The 18,866-nt window shown below is 37.7% G+C and overlaps 2 protein-coding genes across 3 annotated transcripts in view; one reads left to right on the top strand and one right to left on the bottom strand.

The window, feature by feature from the left end:
- The window catches only part of LOC128028758 (neuronal PAS domain-containing protein 1-like), a 47,042-nt gene extending 45,063 nt beyond the window's left edge, over window positions 1-1,979 (top strand). For both annotated transcript variants that reach the window (XM_052616077.1, XM_052616078.1), the window contains exon 12: window positions 18-1,979. In XM_052616077.1, the coding sequence (XP_052472037.1) occupies window positions 18-982 (965 nt within the window). In that variant the 3' untranslated portion in view covers window positions 983-1,979. The remainder of the gene's footprint in view (window positions 1-17) is intronic.
- Window positions 1,980-11,689: 9,710 nt separating this feature from the next.
- tmem160 (transmembrane protein 160) lies at window positions 11,690-14,297 on the bottom strand. Its single transcript, XM_052616112.1, has 4 exons — window positions 14,031-14,297; window positions 13,663-13,687; window positions 13,205-13,297; window positions 11,690-13,120 (listed from the first exon to the last, which is right to left on the bottom strand). The coding sequence occupies exons 1-4, from the start codon at window positions 14,223-14,225 to the stop codon at window positions 12,819-12,821; spliced, it is 615 nt and encodes a 204-aa protein (XP_052472072.1). The 5' UTR covers window positions 14,226-14,297; the 3' UTR covers window positions 11,690-12,818.
- Window positions 14,298-18,866: the final 4,569 nt, after the last annotated feature.

The raw sequence follows: 18,866 nt of genomic DNA on the forward strand, positions 1-18,866 counted from the left end.
AGTTTTCTTTACTCCAGGCTCAACAGGAACACAGCCATTGAAAGGCAGGACCGAGACAGACCTCAAGGGGAAGGAAACCTTCTCACACACTGCTGCCAGCCAATCAGAGAACACCAGGAAGAGATCACACCAGTCTGATGCTGAAAGCGGTCCTCCTGAGGCGAGGAGGCAGATGGAGGTATTCCGGCAGAGAGAGGAAAGCCCATGTACCTCCTCAGACCAAGCCAGTGACAGCGATGTGGAAGAGGATGATGAGAGGGAAAACGAGTGGAACCACAACCACACTAGCAAACAGGTGAAGAGAGAAGAGAGGCCATTGAAACAAGACAATGGGGCCAATGGAGCAAGTAAAATCCACAATGGCCGCGCAGTGATCCAGCATCTTAAAAGTGTGGTGACCGGTTCAGGGTCGAATATTAAGACTGAACAAGAAGTGATGGGAACAAGTGTAGGCCCGGGTTCTGGGAGGCACTGGAGCCAAGCTCAGCCCAGCAGTGGAAGAACCAATGGCAGCAGTCCACCTTCCCATCCTCAAAATTCCACCCCGACAGAAGCTTCATCCAAGGGTCTGTTCAACCCCCCCTCCCCGACCCTGTCGCCAACCATCCCTGCCTCATCCCTGCCCAGAGATGATCGGTCTATCCATGGAGGGCGCGCTCCGGACTTTGAACTACTGCAGAGACTGACTGCAAGTGGGACTGCAGGACATGTTCTATTTCATCCCCTGGCTATTGGCCCACAGGGGCCCCAGAGTCTCTATGCTCCCAGCACTATACGCTATGCCCCACCTGAAATGCCAACAGCTCATGCTGAAGGACACCGCTCAGACCATGTGGCCAAAACTGCTTTCTTTCCCCACTTGCAAAGGATTGCATCTCTGCCTTCCTTTAATGGTTTTTCTCCAGCTGAACCCATTTTTCCTCCACCTCTGCCCTTTTGTATGAACGGACTGAGGGGGGCAACGGGTACAGATGAGGATTGAGGGACAAAGACAAAGTGAATGAGAGGTGGAAGAGGTTGTAAAGGACAGGGCACAACATAGAGAGGAACTGCAGAAGAATTTGAGGTTTTTCAAACAGTCTTCCTAGCATCCTCTCCAGACTTTTCACGGTTAATTTGTTAGTGTGTCTTCCTCTCTCTGGACAAGCAGTCAAAGCCATAATGAACATATGAAAGACATCATGCAATGTACACAAAGGGGACAAATTTGAGGCCTAAACCACTGGAAATACAGGGCCATCATCTGAAATGAGAGCCAAGGACGTTGTTCTGGATCCTTTGATAAGGGTTGCATACAAATGTCATCTTTGACTCCTAGGGAGATGGGCCCACCTATACATTTTTTTCCCCATGAATTTAAGAAACCACACAGGAATATGCAAGTATGGACAACAGCAGAATGGCCAAATAAGACATTTCCAAGGAAACAATACATAAAGCACAGTCCAGAGGTCCCTGACTGACAGAGGGGTCTAACTGAAAATAAAAATTAGAACTTTTGAACAGTGTAGTATTTTCATTTTTGTATTAAAAAAGAATTGTCTTTAAACATCTAAAAAAAATAATTCAGGGTCATAGCCATATATAGATAACACTGAGTTGAGAGACTCCATACATGCAAATGCTACAGAATATTTGTTTTTTCACAAGTCATGAGCAAATATCATGGACTAATCTTCCTAAAAGACATTTGGGGTGTTTTGGGGGATGGTGGAGAGGGTGGTGGTGGTTAAGTGTGTAAAATTTGTCATGTATCATGTCCAAGCACTTATAGTGTATTGCTGCATAAACGTAGCACTGCATCCATGGCCAGACATTCTAATTCTCCTACTGTAAAAACCTAAATAATTCGGTTTACAGTAGTAGTGCAAGAAATGTGCAGATGATTCAGAAAACTATAGTGTGGAGAACATGGTCTGTTATATAAATGTGTAATGTTTTATTTTTAAATAAAATATCCACTGGACGAATATCACAAACTTTGTCATAAACATGTCCAGGTCAAATTTCACTACAAAATCCAAAGAAATGTATTATATTTTGCCTGTGTTATTATATTACTGAAATGTGAACTACAAAAAAAAGAATAATAATTACACACACACACACACACACACACACACATACACACAAACAAACTGTATTACAAAAACAAAACCCACAACAACAATAAAATAAATAACACATTATTTGTTGAGAATTTGAGGGAAAATATATCCAAATTTCATTAAAATAATACCACTGCACAAAGTCTTAATGGTCCAATACCCTTTTCTGTTTTTGGATTTTGAGGTAAAATATTATCTGTGACACTGTGAGATTCATCCCACTATGTAAAGCTGAGGCACTCTGTACCAAAACCTAGCGAGCTGCATAGCATTGTTAGGCAAATTAAATGCTCCTGATGTAAGACAGACATTGCAGCAATGTTTGTGTATATAATATATTCTTTGTGCTCAAAGAATTGTTGGCTTAGAAACACTAACATCAAACTATTGCTGTAAAAGTTTTCTTTTGTGTACTTTTTGTCTGTAGATATACAAAGTGAGGCAGCTCACTAGATTTTGGAGTCAGGGTGTAGAACAATAAGGTCTATGTCATTTAAATTTGTAAAAACTAATGGAACCATATGGGTAACTTTCATGAAGGATAAAAAGATGACAAAAATTGAATCCCTTTTAGGTTGTAGTCACTAAAATAGTTTATGAAATAAAATATGGAAATCGTAAGTGGACCACAACAACTATATTAAGTTCTAGTAACTGATGAAATCACACAGAAGATAACAGAATCAAGCAGTAACTAATTATAAGTCGACAGATAGTAGTTTCACCATGTGAAAATTATCTCCTTTTTTTTGTATGCAGGTTTCTCTGCCCATGCAGTATTACCAGATATGATGGTTCTCAGTAGCACTAAATGATATGAGATGGTTTTCATTTGTATTTGTGATTGAGGGCGAATATGTAAATAGTTATAAGAATCAGTCCTGAAACATCAGCACGAGTTGGTGTTCCCTTAACCTTTACCATCACTGTGATTCTAACTTCTTTATGATGAGATGTTTGTGAAAATACAGAACCATGAGCATTAAATGAAAATGATACACTGTAAAAAGATTATGATAATCCAAACAGCAACAATATTAAACTCTATTCCAATAAATTATTTTTGCTGTCATTCTGTCCTTTGCATATTCAAACTTGACCCATCAAGATGCATTGGGTTTGATGTCAATGACACCAAATGCCAGTAGTTCTTGAATAAAGAAATTAAAAAGGGTTTCCCATGTAGCCAGCGCAGGCCAATTGCAGCTGAGTGTCGGCTCACTTGGCTGTGTTCTGGCAGCAGTTCACCAAAAGTGAGCCAGCTCTGGCCCAGTAATGGTGGCAAGATTTGGCTAGGCTTTGAATGTGCGGATTTGGCCCGTTTTGCACTGAGACACTGCACATTTAGCTACATTCTACCCAATCACAGACCATAGGGCTGGTCTGATTTTGGCTAAGATATGGCCATGCAGACTCGGACCAGTTTAGGTTGAGTGCTGGGGGTGGGTCTCTGTTTACAATGTGGTAAATAGTCTTTAGCAGTGACACTTTTTACCTGTCCATGTTACAGTATGTTATTTCTTGGTGTATTTTTTATTTTATTTGAATTCCTATTAACGACTCGGCTCAGTACGGCTCAGTATGGTACAGCATAGCTCAACTTGGCTTGTTTTGCGTTTCCACTGTAGTTTAGTACCACTTTACAGTGGGCGGGATTATTCACATGTCGTTTTTGTTGCACTGCCTCTACTGCCACGACTCGTGAAAAAAGTTATCATTCTGTCACCCCATCAAGCTCTCGCTGGATCCACTCATCTTCTTTTAATGAGAGGAATGTCTGTACTTCCTCAACAGACAACAAAACTTTTTGGTTATTAAAAATAGGTGCGCTCGTTCTAAACGCATTCGATCCTTCACTGGCTGCGCTTATTTAAATCTAGCAGTTCTTCTGTGTCGCAAGTTCAGTGACGCAGGTAGTGAAGATTCTCTCCGGCCAATCTGTGATCAGAGTTTACATGTCATGCTTTGGTAATGGTACGGTTGACTTGGAAAATCAACCGAGGTGGTACGAAAAAAAGGAGCAGGTACTGTACGCAGTGGACAACCCCTCATAAGTGAACCATACCGAGCAGTACCATGCAGTGGAAAAGTGCCATAAGTGTACCATTTTGGTTGGCATGATTGTGGCCCAATGCCGGTGGTTTCAAACCCGTTTCAGTACCCAGACTCGGGCCAGTACTGGCTAAGTGTTTAATTTCTCGTCGGTGTGATTGTGGCCCAATGCCAGTGGTGTCGACCCCGTTTCAGTACGTAGACTCGGGCCAGTACCGACTAATGCCGCTTTTCCACTACCTCAACTTTGTTTGGTTTTGGGTGTGGGTAAGCGGGTGTGTGTCACGGCAGTTTCCTGCGGCGTCACTATGACGACCAGGTACTATTGTGGAGGTACTATCTGCAATGAAAAATGGAACGAAAAGTGAGCAGAGACGAGTTGAGCTGGAATTGGTAATGTAAAAGCGCCATAAGTGTTACAATTTTTGTCTGCATGATTTTAGTCTTATGCCGGCAGTTTTGGCAGCCGGACTCGGGCCAGTGTATTTGGGCCAATTCTGGGGCGTCATTTTATCCCATGTCCATGCCGAGTCTGGCAACCGCAGCTAGGCTGAGTTATTTATACTCAGAATTGAATTCTGGCCTGCCAGATCTGGGCCACTAATCGGGCCAAACTGTTTTGGCTACCTGGGTTGGAATTACATGAGGGTGAATACATGATGACAACTGAAACAAAAATGATGTCATCATTTATATCACCCATGTTCCAAACCCATGACTTTGGGTTATAAAAAATGTCCAAGTGTCCATATTCTGGTCACTCTTTTCATAGTGAAGGAGGACTAAGGCCTCCAAGCGTCTAAAAGCACCACAAGGTTTATAAAAGTGGTCCATTTTTCTTGTTCAAAGAGATCAGAGGCAGTGAGCTGAACTAAAAAAACAGATCAGCATGTGAAAGAATCATTTAAGCAAGGACTGAACAACTTCGGTCCTGGAGGGCTACTGTCCTGCACAGTGTAGCTCCAACCCTAATCTAACACACCTGACTTTAGCTTTCTAGTGATCTTGAAGACATTGATTATTTTGTCCAGGTGTGTTTGATTAGGTTTGGAGCTAAACTCTGTAGGACAGTGGCCCTCCAGGACTGAAGTTGCCCAGCCCTGATTTAGGCTGCGTTTACACCGGGCATTAACATGCAACCTGTGCCGGATTCGCAGGTGGATGTCATGCAAAACTCCACCCCCCTCTCTCCCAAACTTTCAGAAGGATACAGAACACAACAGATCCCTAATTCACACAAACCCGAATTATCACGCACTTGCAGTTGTCGCGCACTACAGTGTGAGTCTGCCTACACTGGATGCAACAAAGAGACCATTGCAAATTAATTGAACAGTACGTCATAAACAGAGTGAGACATCAGTTTACTGTCAAAGGATTTGTTGTGTTGCTCTACGCAGTGCCACATTCGGTGTAGACAGCATCACTGATTATATTGAGTTCTACAGTATCTTGGTTGCAGTCACACTGCGCCACACGCATCCCGTGTAGACACAGTGTAAGACTTATCTAAATATTGCACGGGAAAGAGCAATCCAATTGTTTATCCAGATAGAGAAGTCACTTATGTTGACAAGTGTAAACATGCAGTGTCTTTATTGACAGGTCACCTGATTTGTTTGATCCAATCAAGGTGGTCGCATGTTTGTGCCAAGTGTAAACGCAGTCTTAGACAAATGTTGTGAACCAGATCAAGCAGTTCATTAAGATATGACTCAAAATAATAATTTGTTCATAAATCGTACATCACTACTTCAGTGTCAAAGAGGATTTTAAAAGTTAAAAAGAATGGCTAGAACTTAAAATTCATTCTGATTCTCACACAAAGTATACTTTTATATAGGGTACTATTCATTCATTTTAATATCCATTTTGAAGCCTTAAAAGCTTCTGTCCTCAATCATTGTAAATGCATGAAAAGGTTCAACAAGCACAATATTTTAAATATCTGGTTTGGTGTTTAAAAAAAAAAAGCAAAGTACAGGTTTGCACTGACATGATGGGGAGTCAGTCATGCCAGAATTAATTTTCAACAGACTGATTCTTTCAAGAATAGCCTAAAAAACAATGACAAAAAGTACACCAGTTGCATGCTTGGAAACTTTAAACATTTGAAGTCACTGTCTTGAATGGCGTGAAGGGGATTGCTTTTTGAATTGAAAAGTGAACATTCAAAAGGGATTAACAATCGGCTATTATCTTGTGTAAATTTTATAATCCACACCGGTCCATGTTAACAAGTTCAAAAGAAGAGGAAAAGAAAGGAAAGATGAAAGAACATGGATTGGATTGATGTGATAAGCTGCTTTAACAACAGCTCCCTCTGGGACCACATGTAAGCTACCCAACTCTGTCAACTCTTCCGCTCCGCTCACAAAAAAGCCTTTTGATTGGCGTTCATCATAATCCGTGTACAGATTCATAACTCTGGCTCCGTGTCTTTGAAGAGGATTCGGTGAAGGGCCTGCTGTCAGAGTAATAGGCCGGAGGGTCGAGACAAAGGCAGACGTTGTGATTGAAACACGGAGCGTGCTGGTGTGAGCGATGGTGTTGTGTTGTTTCAAGAAACCCCAGGGAGGGGCTCTGACATTGAAGACGGGCTAAAACCTGTTTTACATTCAAGTGGCAGGCCTCAGTTCATTAGTGTGAGGATCATTCCCTCTTGACGACTAAAGGAATTGCATACTAAAGAAGCCGAGTTGTTGGGGAGAAAAGGCGAATGGCCGGACCGTGTGCATGCGCATACGATAACTTGAGTGTGACCCAAAGTTTCTCCTCTAAAACATCCTCCACGGCCATCTCTTAAGAGCAGACTGACATACAAACAGGAATTAGTTCCTTTTATGGGAAATTTTGGCAATAAATGGGGAAAAAATTGTTTTTCAGTGATCTTGTGTTGTCAATTCACATTTTGCGACAATAAAAAATTAAGCTGGGTTAATGTACTGGTTCCACATGATGGAAATGCCGCTGTGTGCAATTATGAACTCATGTAACACAGGTGTGCGAGTCTTGTGCGAGGCTTGTGGGGATGTGTGTTTGGGCGCTTTGCCCTTTAGCCATGTGGCGGCCCCTGTAGACACCCTGAATTTGAAGCAGAGCTGTGTGCGCTGAGGCAGAGACAGACAGACTGCGGGCCTACTGCACTGAAACACACCCGGAATCAGTAACTAACGAACTGCACCAAGACACCAGAGAACGAGGAGGAGTTGGAGAACAGGCAAGAAACAGATGGAGAAAGTCTGACATGTTTCCACTTCACTGTTTCAGCTCTCAGTGTTAATAACTACAAGCAGCAATAACTACAAGCACTTGTAGCATACAGGTTTAGCTACATTCATCAGCATTGCTGGAAAGAGTTCTAAAAAAAGTTCTAAAAAAATGTTTACTCTAGTAAATGTATTGCTACTAAAGGAATAATTTACTTGAGTACAAGTAAAAATACAGAAAAATAATAAGACTCAAGTAAGAGTAAATAAGTAGTTTGCTGGAAAACTACTCAACTACTTTGCATTACAAAGTACTTTAGTATTATTTTTCTTTTTACCCAAAATGAGGCAATGTGAACATTATGGAGTATTAAACACTCATGTAATATCTGCTTCACAAGTGAGACTCAAGTAGGCTGTTAAACTTATGATGTTCCAGGAAATCTGTTTTATGGACAAATGCATCAGATATCACTACAGCTGAATAACATGCAGATAGAGACATTTTGACTAATGAAACATGAAGATAATTTACACACAATTGCAATGATATCGGTGTTCTTAAAGCCATTTTGGGTGCTTCTATAAGAATGATGCATATTTATAATGCAAATCTTCCAAATCTTAGCAAATCATTTGTTTCGTATCAGTGATTGAGAGCTGCCACATGATTTCAATAAACAAGACTTAAATATGCCATAAGTATTCTGAAATGGTCCAAAATTTAAATCATTGTGAAGCTATGAAACAGTGTCTATATAGGTTTTACACAATATTGGATAAATTTAATAAATTTGCAGACATTTGCAAATATATGTTATTTATGTTATGATATATTTTAAAGCATCGGTTCCCAACAGAGGGGTCCCGGCCCACAAGGGGGCCTCAGCGAGTTCTGTGGGGGGTCACATCATATTTTTTTTTTTAACTGTTGAGCGGTGAGCATTAAGGAGAACGATCACATTACATTAGCTAGCTAATTGTATTCATGATCCCGTGGCTGACCGAAAATGGACAAATTTGTAATTCGTCCTCCACAAAAACGACAGAGTCCCACTGATTCGCCTACAGCAGCTGATGGTAATGACCCAGGCGGGTCGCAGTAGCAGTGCCAGCAATACTGGAAACTCAGAAAATACCAAGAAAGTTACCTGAACTATGGCTTTATTTTATTTTCTCGTAGCAAAGAGTCCCTGCCCCAGCCACAGTGCATTATCTGCGCCAAAGTCCATCTAAACTAATAAGACATTTGCAGACAACTCATCCCCAATACCGCGACAAGCCCAGGGCATTTTTTGAGCGCAAGGCAAAAGAATTGACATACTCCCAAAATGAGATGAGGGAAGTTACAGCTACTGACAAGAAACTTTTAAAAATATCGTATACAGTTGCTGAAAAAATTGCCAAAGCAAAGAAAGGGCACACAATTGCAGAAACTTTGATTTTGCCATGCGCAACAGAGATTGTCAAGGAATTATTTGGAGCTGATTACCATACCCTGCTGATGCACACTGGGGTGAGGTGGCTGTCCGAGGGCGGGTGCTGATGCGCCTGTTCAGCCTGAGGGAGGAGTTGCGTGACTTTCTTGCGGACAAGAGACCAGACCTTGCAGAGTTTTTGGACGGTGACAAATGGCTCACTCAACTCAGCTGCCTTTCAGACATATTCTGTGAAATTAACAAGCTTAACAGAGAAATGCAAGGTGCAAACATCAACACCGTGGTGCAGCATGAACGAGTAGAGGCTTTCAAAAGAAAACTACACATATGGAAAACCCGTGTCTCCTCCGGAATCAGTGACATGTTTGAGCACACCCATGCATTTATTGCGGACAGACACTTGAATTTTAAAATCATTCAACGTCAAATAACAGTGCATCTATCAAAGGTCCTGGAGAAATGGAATCATTCTGGTCTGAAATTGCAGAAGAGCACCCAATCTGTCACACAGCTGCAATGAAGGTGCTGATTCCCTTTAGCACCACCTACCTCTGTGAAGCTGGGTTTTCAACCATGACAGCCCTTAAAACCAAATACAGGACCAGACTGACCCTTGAGTTTGAAATGCGTCTTGCCCTGTCAAAGATCTCCCCACGCAAAGCGATGACGGCAGCACGTGTTTCTTTGGAGGAAACCATTGCTAATAATGACACAATGATTGGAAGTGCTTCTTCCCTTCTTCTATAGCAATCAGTCTGCTTTTGCAATCTAGATAGTGATTTTACGCTTTCACATGTGCTGCTGATATGATTAGTCAATTAATGTTAGCTGGCCATTTTGTGTCAGGATAAAAAAAAAGTGAAATTATTAGTATTTTTTTAACCTTTTTTTTCTTGGCCCGTGAAGTTTTTAGCAATTATTTAAAATGCATCAGATCACTAAACAAAATAGTCTAGAAACAATGTGAATGAACACCACAACAGATTATGCAGAAAACTTTGCAAATCAAAAGATTTATGTCACTGCCAAAACTTTTGGACATGACTCAAAACATTGAATAATCTTGTGAAGCAATATATATATATATATAAACATACATATATATATATACATATAAATACATGGCATTAATCAATTCATATATGAATTAAAACACTTTTTTGTAGTCTTCCTTTCATGTGAGCATACACTATTCAGATGATTCACACACAAAAATAAATAAATAAAAAATAAATAAATATATATATATATATATATATATATATATATATATATATATATATATATATATCTTTAGGTTTCTTAATGTGCAAGTAAAACAGAGCCAAACTACTGAATGCGCAGGTAATGTTACAGTTTCAAAAGTAGCCTCTGCAACACGGTCAGCTTGTTAACCTCGAAAGGCCACTGACCCTATCCACTGACATGACATTTCCACCTTAAGTGGCAGAGCTGAATTCACGCCACCTTAAACAGCAAACCTGTCCTTCTCAGAAATTGCGGTAGACAAATGTGCTTGCATAGTCCCATGTATGTGCATATTCATAGACTGATTATGTACTGTAAATAGCACTGAAGGTCATGCATAAACAAATAGTCTGTAACCTCGTGATAAACACTCACAATCAACATACAATGAATGTCATCAAAAAAAAAAAGTACAATTATAGAATGTTCTTCATTTCACATTAACATAAATATACATAAAATAATAATAATTAAAAAAAAGACTAAGTGAAAAACTACGAAGGTGCATAACCCTAAGAACATCAGCCAATCAGGCTTTAGGTTCAAAAGTCACATGGCAAAGCCAATCCTCTTCCTCTTCACATCTACAAGAATACCTGACAAAATTCCAAATGTGTTCCGGAATTTACAAAACAGCAACCATTCTTAAACGCATTTATCTGCCGACAGATAAGTGCCATCATCTCTCTCAGGATTCATGGTCTTACAACCGCCACTGTGACAAATCAACAACAACAAAATCTTTTGGATGACAATAATTCAAATATATAATGAAATACATCAGCAGCCCTTTGAAGGTGTACGACTCATGAAAGAGTCCCAGGTGCTAAACCTCACATGCATACAGATCAACACATCTGTCTGTTTATCCTCCCTCCAGAGACACCTGCCCTTGATATATGACTCTTACACTCACGGTTTGTTTGAACTTTTTACTATTTAACAACTTTTTGTCACTACAACTGTAATTAAATAAGCCGTATATTCATAGTAAGATTCAGCACAGAATATTTAACCCAGTAAATTTGATTTGAATCACAGTGGAAGAAGCTTATTCGAGTATAAACTCAAACAGAAATGCACTTAGTATGGAAGTCAATGGGGCAAGTTTTGCACAGCAATAAACATTAAAACATACCATTTTTAAATTAGAATCACAAACATTATGCCGCTAATTAAATCATTTACTAAGATTGTCTGTGCAATTTCACATGGCTGTGTTTCATCGGTCTAAACCATATGGAAAATGTTGGTCATGACAGGAGTTTAAACGGCATTTAACAAAGTTAGCAAGCGTTTCCTTCAGTCTAGTGTCACTTCTAGACAATCAACGTTTATACTTTCATGTGATTATATGTCAAACGTTTGTATTTTAGTGTTTATACGGCTGAAGCCTCTTGCACCAAAGTAATTGTAAATCTAAGTAAATCCACTGTACAGAAATCAAAACTATTGAAAGCCACTTTCAGTAATTGAAATTAGGTTTAAATAAAATAGATGCATTTAAATTAAAACTAAAAATCTAAATGTAAATAAGTTAAAGCTAAATAGAAATGTATATATAAAGCAAATTCATTTTTCTTTGTTTTTCCAAACTGAGGAAATTCATCATCAGACAATAAAGAAAAAGAGAAATTGACAACAGTTTAATCTGTAAAGGATATTTTGGATGACACGTTTGAATTCTAGTCCAGTATGATTTGTGCATTTGCTTTAATAAACAGGTAAACACATTTAAACGAGAGTTGACTGCTTGGAAGTGTGCAGTGATTGACTGTATGAGCACACACACGACATACTCTACATCATCTACAACATTACAGACTGTAAAACATAAAAAGGAATAACAATATCTATATTGAATAACAAAAGAAAAGATTTGCTGACATATCTGTGGAGAGAAAGCACGGGGCTGAAGATGACGTCTAGAAGTGATTTTATTAAATAAGACTGACCTCTAGAGCTGGCAATCTGAAGAGAACTGTGAGAGATTCACCTCAGAAAACTACGAGGTAGAAGCCACGAATTATAAAAGCACACTTTACAATAAGGTTTAATTTCTTGCTTCTTGCACAGCCTTTATTATTCTTGATACATTTCTGCACATACAAAAACCTCTTTAAATGATATATTTCTAAATATATATTCAAATGTTAAAATATAAATGAGAAGACTCAAAATTGTTATGCATTTTAAATTACATTTATTTAGCAAAAATAAACAAACTCATTTATTTACAATGATATTTATGTATGTGATATTCCTAAATTCAGTAAAAAAACAAAAAAATTATATATATATATATATATATATATATATATATATATATATATATATATATATATTATTGCTTTAGAAAATCAAACCTTATTGTAAAGCGATTTACCAAAAAAAAAAAAAAAAAAAACACATTTCTGTATCACGTCACTAGATAAAAGTGAACATGACCATTTATAACAGCTGTATAATTAACTGGTTGCCTGATAAGTGCTAGTTTAAACATTAACTTTCATGTTCCAGCACCACAACCCCGGATCCAACAAGAAAATATTACTATCATATAATAGGACCAATGTGAAGTTACAGCTGATGTTCAGGAGTATTAGAAACAAAAACTCACTCAACCTGATGAATCAAGTACTAGAGTAGTGCACAGTTATGTTGACCTGAGCCCAGCTTCACCTTCCCTCTTTTAAACAGCTCGTGAACACAGATCTCTGGGTCAGTGAAAAGGCCATTTTAACTCAAAGTCTCCTCTCATCTCACTTGTCTTGGCCTTGTTCTTCAGCGGCGCGTCTCTCGCGTCGAGACCTGCACTCTGTGCACTCCCCGCCTTCATCTCCCCCGTGCTCTTCCTCATCCTCCTCATGAATGATCTCCAGCTCCAGGCGGCCGATGTAGAGCGATACGGCGCACAGCCAGAAGAGGGCGGCGGCGGACACCAGGCCCGCGTGGAGCAGCACGGTCACCCGCGAGAGGAGCATGATCCTCCTCAGAGTCAAGAGACTGGTCACGTACGACGCTCCGCCGAACGACACGCACACCCCGCCCAGGATGAAGAACACTGGGGGAGGAGAGGAACGAAACATTCAAAACAGGACTGTGATGCAAACATAAAAACCTACGGACGGAAGTTGAGAAAAGATACCATATCCAGCCTCTCGGCCCACATCACTCTGCGCAAACGCAATAACACCGATTCCTGTGGATAGGAGACCGTTCCGGAACCAGGACAAAAACCCTGCAAACAAATAAATAAACATAAATACTGTTTGAGTGGAGCGCTTATTCACCTAGATGTAGAGTAGCTACCTAAAACAAATGCTCTTGCACCATTCACTCACCTTCATGTCATTACAAAAATATTTAATTAAAAATATTTAACTCTAAATAGTGATTCAGTCACAAATTGGATGGACTTGAGATTTTCAGTCTGTTCTTCACCAGAAGACATCAGGTGACTAAAGAGGATTGTGTTCAAATATGGACTATTAATGGTACTTTTGTTTGTCATAAGAAAGCCAGTAATAGTTTGGAAGGACATTAGGGTGAGTAAATGATGAGAGGGATATCTCTATGTCATTAATGCTGGAGAGATAACCTCACCTGTTTCATGAGACTTCCGCAGCATCTGGAAAACACAATCCATTAGTATGATCTGTCTGTCTACAAAGAGACCATGTGGTCGTTAATAAAGGGAAAATAAGCATATAGTACTATCATTACTAATGTTATCATTGACATGTATTAGACCAGTGCAAATTCGACATTAACACTCCATGTCATAATATCTGTGCCATCGTAGAAACGCATTCAGTGGTTTACCAAGTGAATAAAACAGTTCATGGACACAGTAATCATTTAACACTAGCAGACTCTATGAGAAAGAGTGTAACTTTATATAAAAAGGAACATTAATAAATAAAGACCCATGCATTTAAAGCAGGAGCAGCCGAGAGGGAGTGTTTGTTTACCAGCGCATCAGCTTTATCTAGTTCAGTGATGTACTGTTGCTCCAGCGCTCGTGATTTGTTCAGCGGGGGTTTCTCCGCCGCGCGTCGCGCGCTCCCCCGGTGAAGTGCACGCGCTGCAGCCCTCAAATACTGCAGCACCGGCCGCCGCGCGACCTGAGCAAACCGCCTGCACGTTAACCAACTTAAGGAAGCCATTGCTTATGCTGAGGGACTCAACTGAAAACACGAGCTTGGCTTTACCCGACCTCTGAACTTCGACAACGCGATCGAAATTTCTGTGGCGCCATCTATCGTTAACCTCCTCGTGTGTCGTTATAATGAGTTCGTATTTAATAACACTAATTAGTTTGTTTTTTTTTGTTTTTTTTGACAATTCTTTGTCAAATACTATATTTTAAAATGGATACTGTTTTCAGCGTTTTAAAGTACAATCCTATAAAGATGCAAGTGACAATGTGTCCACAAGGTGACGCCAAAACACAACAAAAAATGACTTGCTTCGTCCCAATGTGACTAACGTTACTCCTTTAAAGTATGCACTGTTTTGGTGAAGAAAAGGGACACACTCCAGTAGGCAAGCTTTGGGATATACTACAAATATCCTCCTCATTTAATTTAATTTAATTTAACTTTCTACCATTTTGGAGAGAAATGAAGTAGCACATTGTTCTGCCAGCCGTGGGTCTTTATGCAGAGAACTCTGCTCATATGGCCAAACAGATGTTTATAAAAGTTCACATTGTTGCTGTAGATGAAATATCATAACACAGATAACATATATATATATATATATATATATATATATATATATATATATATATATATATATATATATATATATATATATATACATACATACATACATACATACATACATATATATATATATATATATATATATATATATTTATATATATATATATATATGTATATATACATATATATATATATATACATATATATGATTATAATTAGTAACTCAAACCCCTTTATATAAACATCTCTTCTTAAACTCGGTCGCGCACATCTTCCATGTTTGTAGTTTTTAACGTTTTTATTCGTATTTGTAGTTCTGGATCATAGAAATATGTTCTGGACCGACAAAGCGCAATGGATTGTGGTTAATATTATCCATCAGAGTATGCATGGAGTGTGCACTTCAAAAATCAGACTGAAATACTAGACCGTCCGGGGAATTTTTACATACTCTTTTCAACATACTATGCTTGGGGACACATTTTAATCTCACATACTATTTAGGATGGATAGTATGAACACTGAACGCAGGGACGGTGTACATAACTTTATGAAAGCCCATTTCCACCACATAAAAACCACTGCTATGGTAGACTTAATCATAATTGTGACATAAGAAATTATGACTCATTAAATTATTAGATAGTTTTTAGAAATACTAAGTCATTATGAGAGAGAAAAGTTAATAGCCTATGAGAGTCAAAACCTTGACATTTTGAATTATGTCATAATTATGACTTTTTATTTTTTTATGACTTAATTTATAATGATTTTCACTTTAGCTCATAATAATGACATAGTAGCTTATAATTTAGACTTTCATGCGATATTTATGATTTACCAAAGCATTGTTTTTTTCTTACCATTACAACAAAAAGTAACTTCAAATTCAAAGTTACAGATTTATACAAAACAAAACAAAAGAAAAATATATATATATATAGGCTACTGTGTATAAAAAGGTATGAAAGTGCATTTTTATTTTATTTTCATTTATTTAATGTATTTTTTATTTATTTTTTTTATTTTTTTTGCAGGAAAATTTTATAAACTTGCAGAATGTTTTGTTAATTTATTAATTTCTGTTAATATGATGCATATTTGGATGCATACAGTAAATCACTTAAAATATGTGATTAGGTAAAAATAATATCAAGCCGACGGCATTTATTTATAACAAAGAATACCAGAAGCACACTTGTAAAGCAAAACATTTCAAACATAACACATAAATAAGTTAATGTGGTTTCATGTCATTAACTGGTGACCCAAAACTCTAGTAAATCTAATAAAAAAATAAAGAAAAAACGAATAAATCTAGACTGTAGCTGTATTTCTGAACACAGTGGCTAGTTCCTGCGTGGTCTTTGATGGTTATTAGCTTGTTTACTGATCCAGAAACCTGTTTGATCACCATAAGATTGTGTGACTAACCGATAGCAACTGCATATTTTAGTAGTTGTTGCAGAACTCTTTTTAAATATCACTGTACTGTACATACTGTACTGTAATGAAAGTATCATAAGAGAGTCATTCAGAGTATGCACTGCATGGGGTTGCATGTGTGTGTTTGAGTGGCCTCTTCCGGCCTGCCTCTCTCTCACTGCAGAGGTCTTTTGTCTTGATGTGATCCTCTGGGAGTGTGGGTCACCACGCCTGAACAACCTGATGGTCAAATAGCGTGAGGAGCACAGAGAGGAAGGAGGGGGCTGCAGCAAAGACGGGACGGTGTGTGTATTTGTATGTATGTGTGTGAAGAATGCATTCGGGAAAGGGCCGCCTTTGATATAAAGAATGACTAAACTCGGGTTGTCACGCTATGATGCTGTTCCTCTTGTAGACTCCAGACACTTTCTTGTCAAGGCATGTTTCATTACGCCTGCCAATTAAGTGTTCATTAAGTGTGCATGTGCAGCATTTAAACAATGATCCACCCTACAGTCTACCAGAAACTCTGCTGTGAACATAATGTAATCTTCAGTTAAATGGAAATAATATAACTGAAAAAAAGGGACTAAAGAACCTTTTTACCTATTCAGTGCTTTATTTAAATCAATAATGTATACTTAAAATTTTCTTTTAGTGCTTTTCTCACCATATACTTCCTTTTTTTAAGCTAAGCTTTTGCACTTTTGTTGGACAGGAGAGTAAAGACTAAATTACTTTAAATATTATTATTACTATTATTTTATAATGGTAGTTGACAAAGATATGGAGATTAGGATTTCATGATAGAATTGAATTGGTTGCATTATTTATTTATTTATTAGTATGCGTTTTTTTGTGTGTATTAATATACAAGTATGGGAGAGCAGTGATAATAGCATCATTAAATGCTTAATAAATGCAACACAAATAATCATGTAATTCATAATGCAGTCACAGTGAGCATATCAGATACACTGTACCATTCAAAAATTAGTCACAGTTATTATTATTATTATTACATTTTAATTGTACTAATATTTTTCATATTTATTTTTACTGTCAACAAAGTATAGAGTGAAGAATAAAAAAAAAATAGTATATATATATATATATATATATATATATATATATATATATAATTTTTTTAAATAATTAATAAACATAAATGTTTTAATTTTTTAATATTGTTGTGTAATATATATATATATATATATATATAATATATATATATATATATATATATATGTATACACACACACACACACACACACACACACAAATATTAATTTTGATGTGTATACACTGAATTGTATTCCACTCAATTAGGTTAATGACTATTGACAAGACAAAGATGTTTGAGACAAATTAATATGCAAATAGCAAGTGAGCAAAACCCCCAAAGTATTATTATTTTGAGTGTAAACTATTTCTAAAATATGAAGATTTTAGATACTATCCCAGTTTAAGAGCACTAAACAAACCGCTGCATTGATCTGAGAGAGACCCAAGAGCAAAGGACACACTCCCAAACACTGGAGATGATGAATGAGCGGGAGCTTCCACTCAATCAGTGCTCGGACCGGAGAAGGAAAAACACTTCCTGTTTGTCAACACATTCCAGGACTAATATCTCTCCTGCTGCTGAGGAGCGCAAGACGACGCTGATCTAGAAGCAGCTTCCCGTTTGAAAAGATCACAGCTCATCAACATCAACTGCTTCTCAACTTCATCAAGCCAGTGTACAAGTCTAAAGATCAAATGCTACTAGTATAGGTCACATGTGTGGCCCAGACACACATACTGTCATTCTCAGTAATCATTCCCAGTTCAATGACTTGCTGCTGATTATAATCAACAGGATACTGAACTTACATTTTTAGATGGATATTTTCAGTATGTAATGCAAACAAACCTTTTAGAAAATCAGAATATCAACCACTTTAAATTTCTTCGAATCTAAATATTGCATTTATTTTAGAATAAAAAAAAAATAAGCCATAAAGCTGCAGTAGGTAACTTTTGTAAAAATGTATTTTTTACATATTTGTTAAACCTGTCATTATGTCCTGACATTGCCATTTGCATACATCGCTCCCGTTAAGAAACCACCAATCAGAGCTGCGGTCCGTAACTTTGTTTGTGTTCAAAATGTAGAAAAATGTATATAATAAGCGAGTACACCATGAATCCATTTTCCAAACCGTGTTTTTAGCTTGTCCTGAATCACTAGGGTGCACCTATAATAAGTGTTTATATTCGGACTATTTTAGATTGCTTCGGGGATACCGCGGCGGAGTAACCCAGTACCTTTGTGATTCTTCATAGACATAAACAGAGAGAAGTAGTTCCGGCTACGATGTTCTTCCGCAAGACGCAAGCAGTTCTGTTTATTAACCGCTAGAGCGTCAAAAGTTACCGACTGCAGCTTAAATATATAGTTAATAATTAATAATAGACATTATTTGAAATTTTTGCAACTAAAATTCAACAGTAATAATGCACTTTTTTTTATTTTTAGCTTTATTTGTTATCCAGTGCAACATTTATTTCATTTTATTTTGCTTTATTTTAGTTTTTGACCCACAAATATTGTTTAAACAAATAACTGTAAAAAAAATTTATTCAATAATTCTTACTATTCGACCTAGAAAA

This window comes from Carassius gibelio, chromosome A15 (assembly GCF_023724105.1).
Source record: "Carassius gibelio isolate Cgi1373 ecotype wild population from Czech Republic chromosome A15, carGib1.2-hapl.c, whole genome shotgun sequence".
In the NCBI taxonomy this organism is placed as follows: Eukaryota; Metazoa; Chordata; class Actinopteri; order Cypriniformes; family Cyprinidae; genus Carassius; species Carassius gibelio.

What these genes read in the sequence shown, in the direction of transcription:
- tmem160 (XM_052616112.1), bottom strand. Translation starts at nt 14,225, where the DNA reads ATGGCTTCCTTAAGTTGGTTAACGTGCAGGCGGTTTGCTCAGGTCGCG. An exon ending in TAGATAAAGCTGATGCGCTG is followed by an intron (nt 13,688 to 14,030) that starts GTAAACAAACAC and finishes TGTGTTTTCCAG; the next exon opens with ATGCTGCGGAAGTCTCATGA. An exon ending in GGGCCGAGAGGCTGGATATG is followed by an intron (nt 13,121 to 13,204) that starts GTATCTTTTCTC and finishes CTCCTCCCCCAG; the next exon opens with TGTTCTTCATCCTGGGCGGG.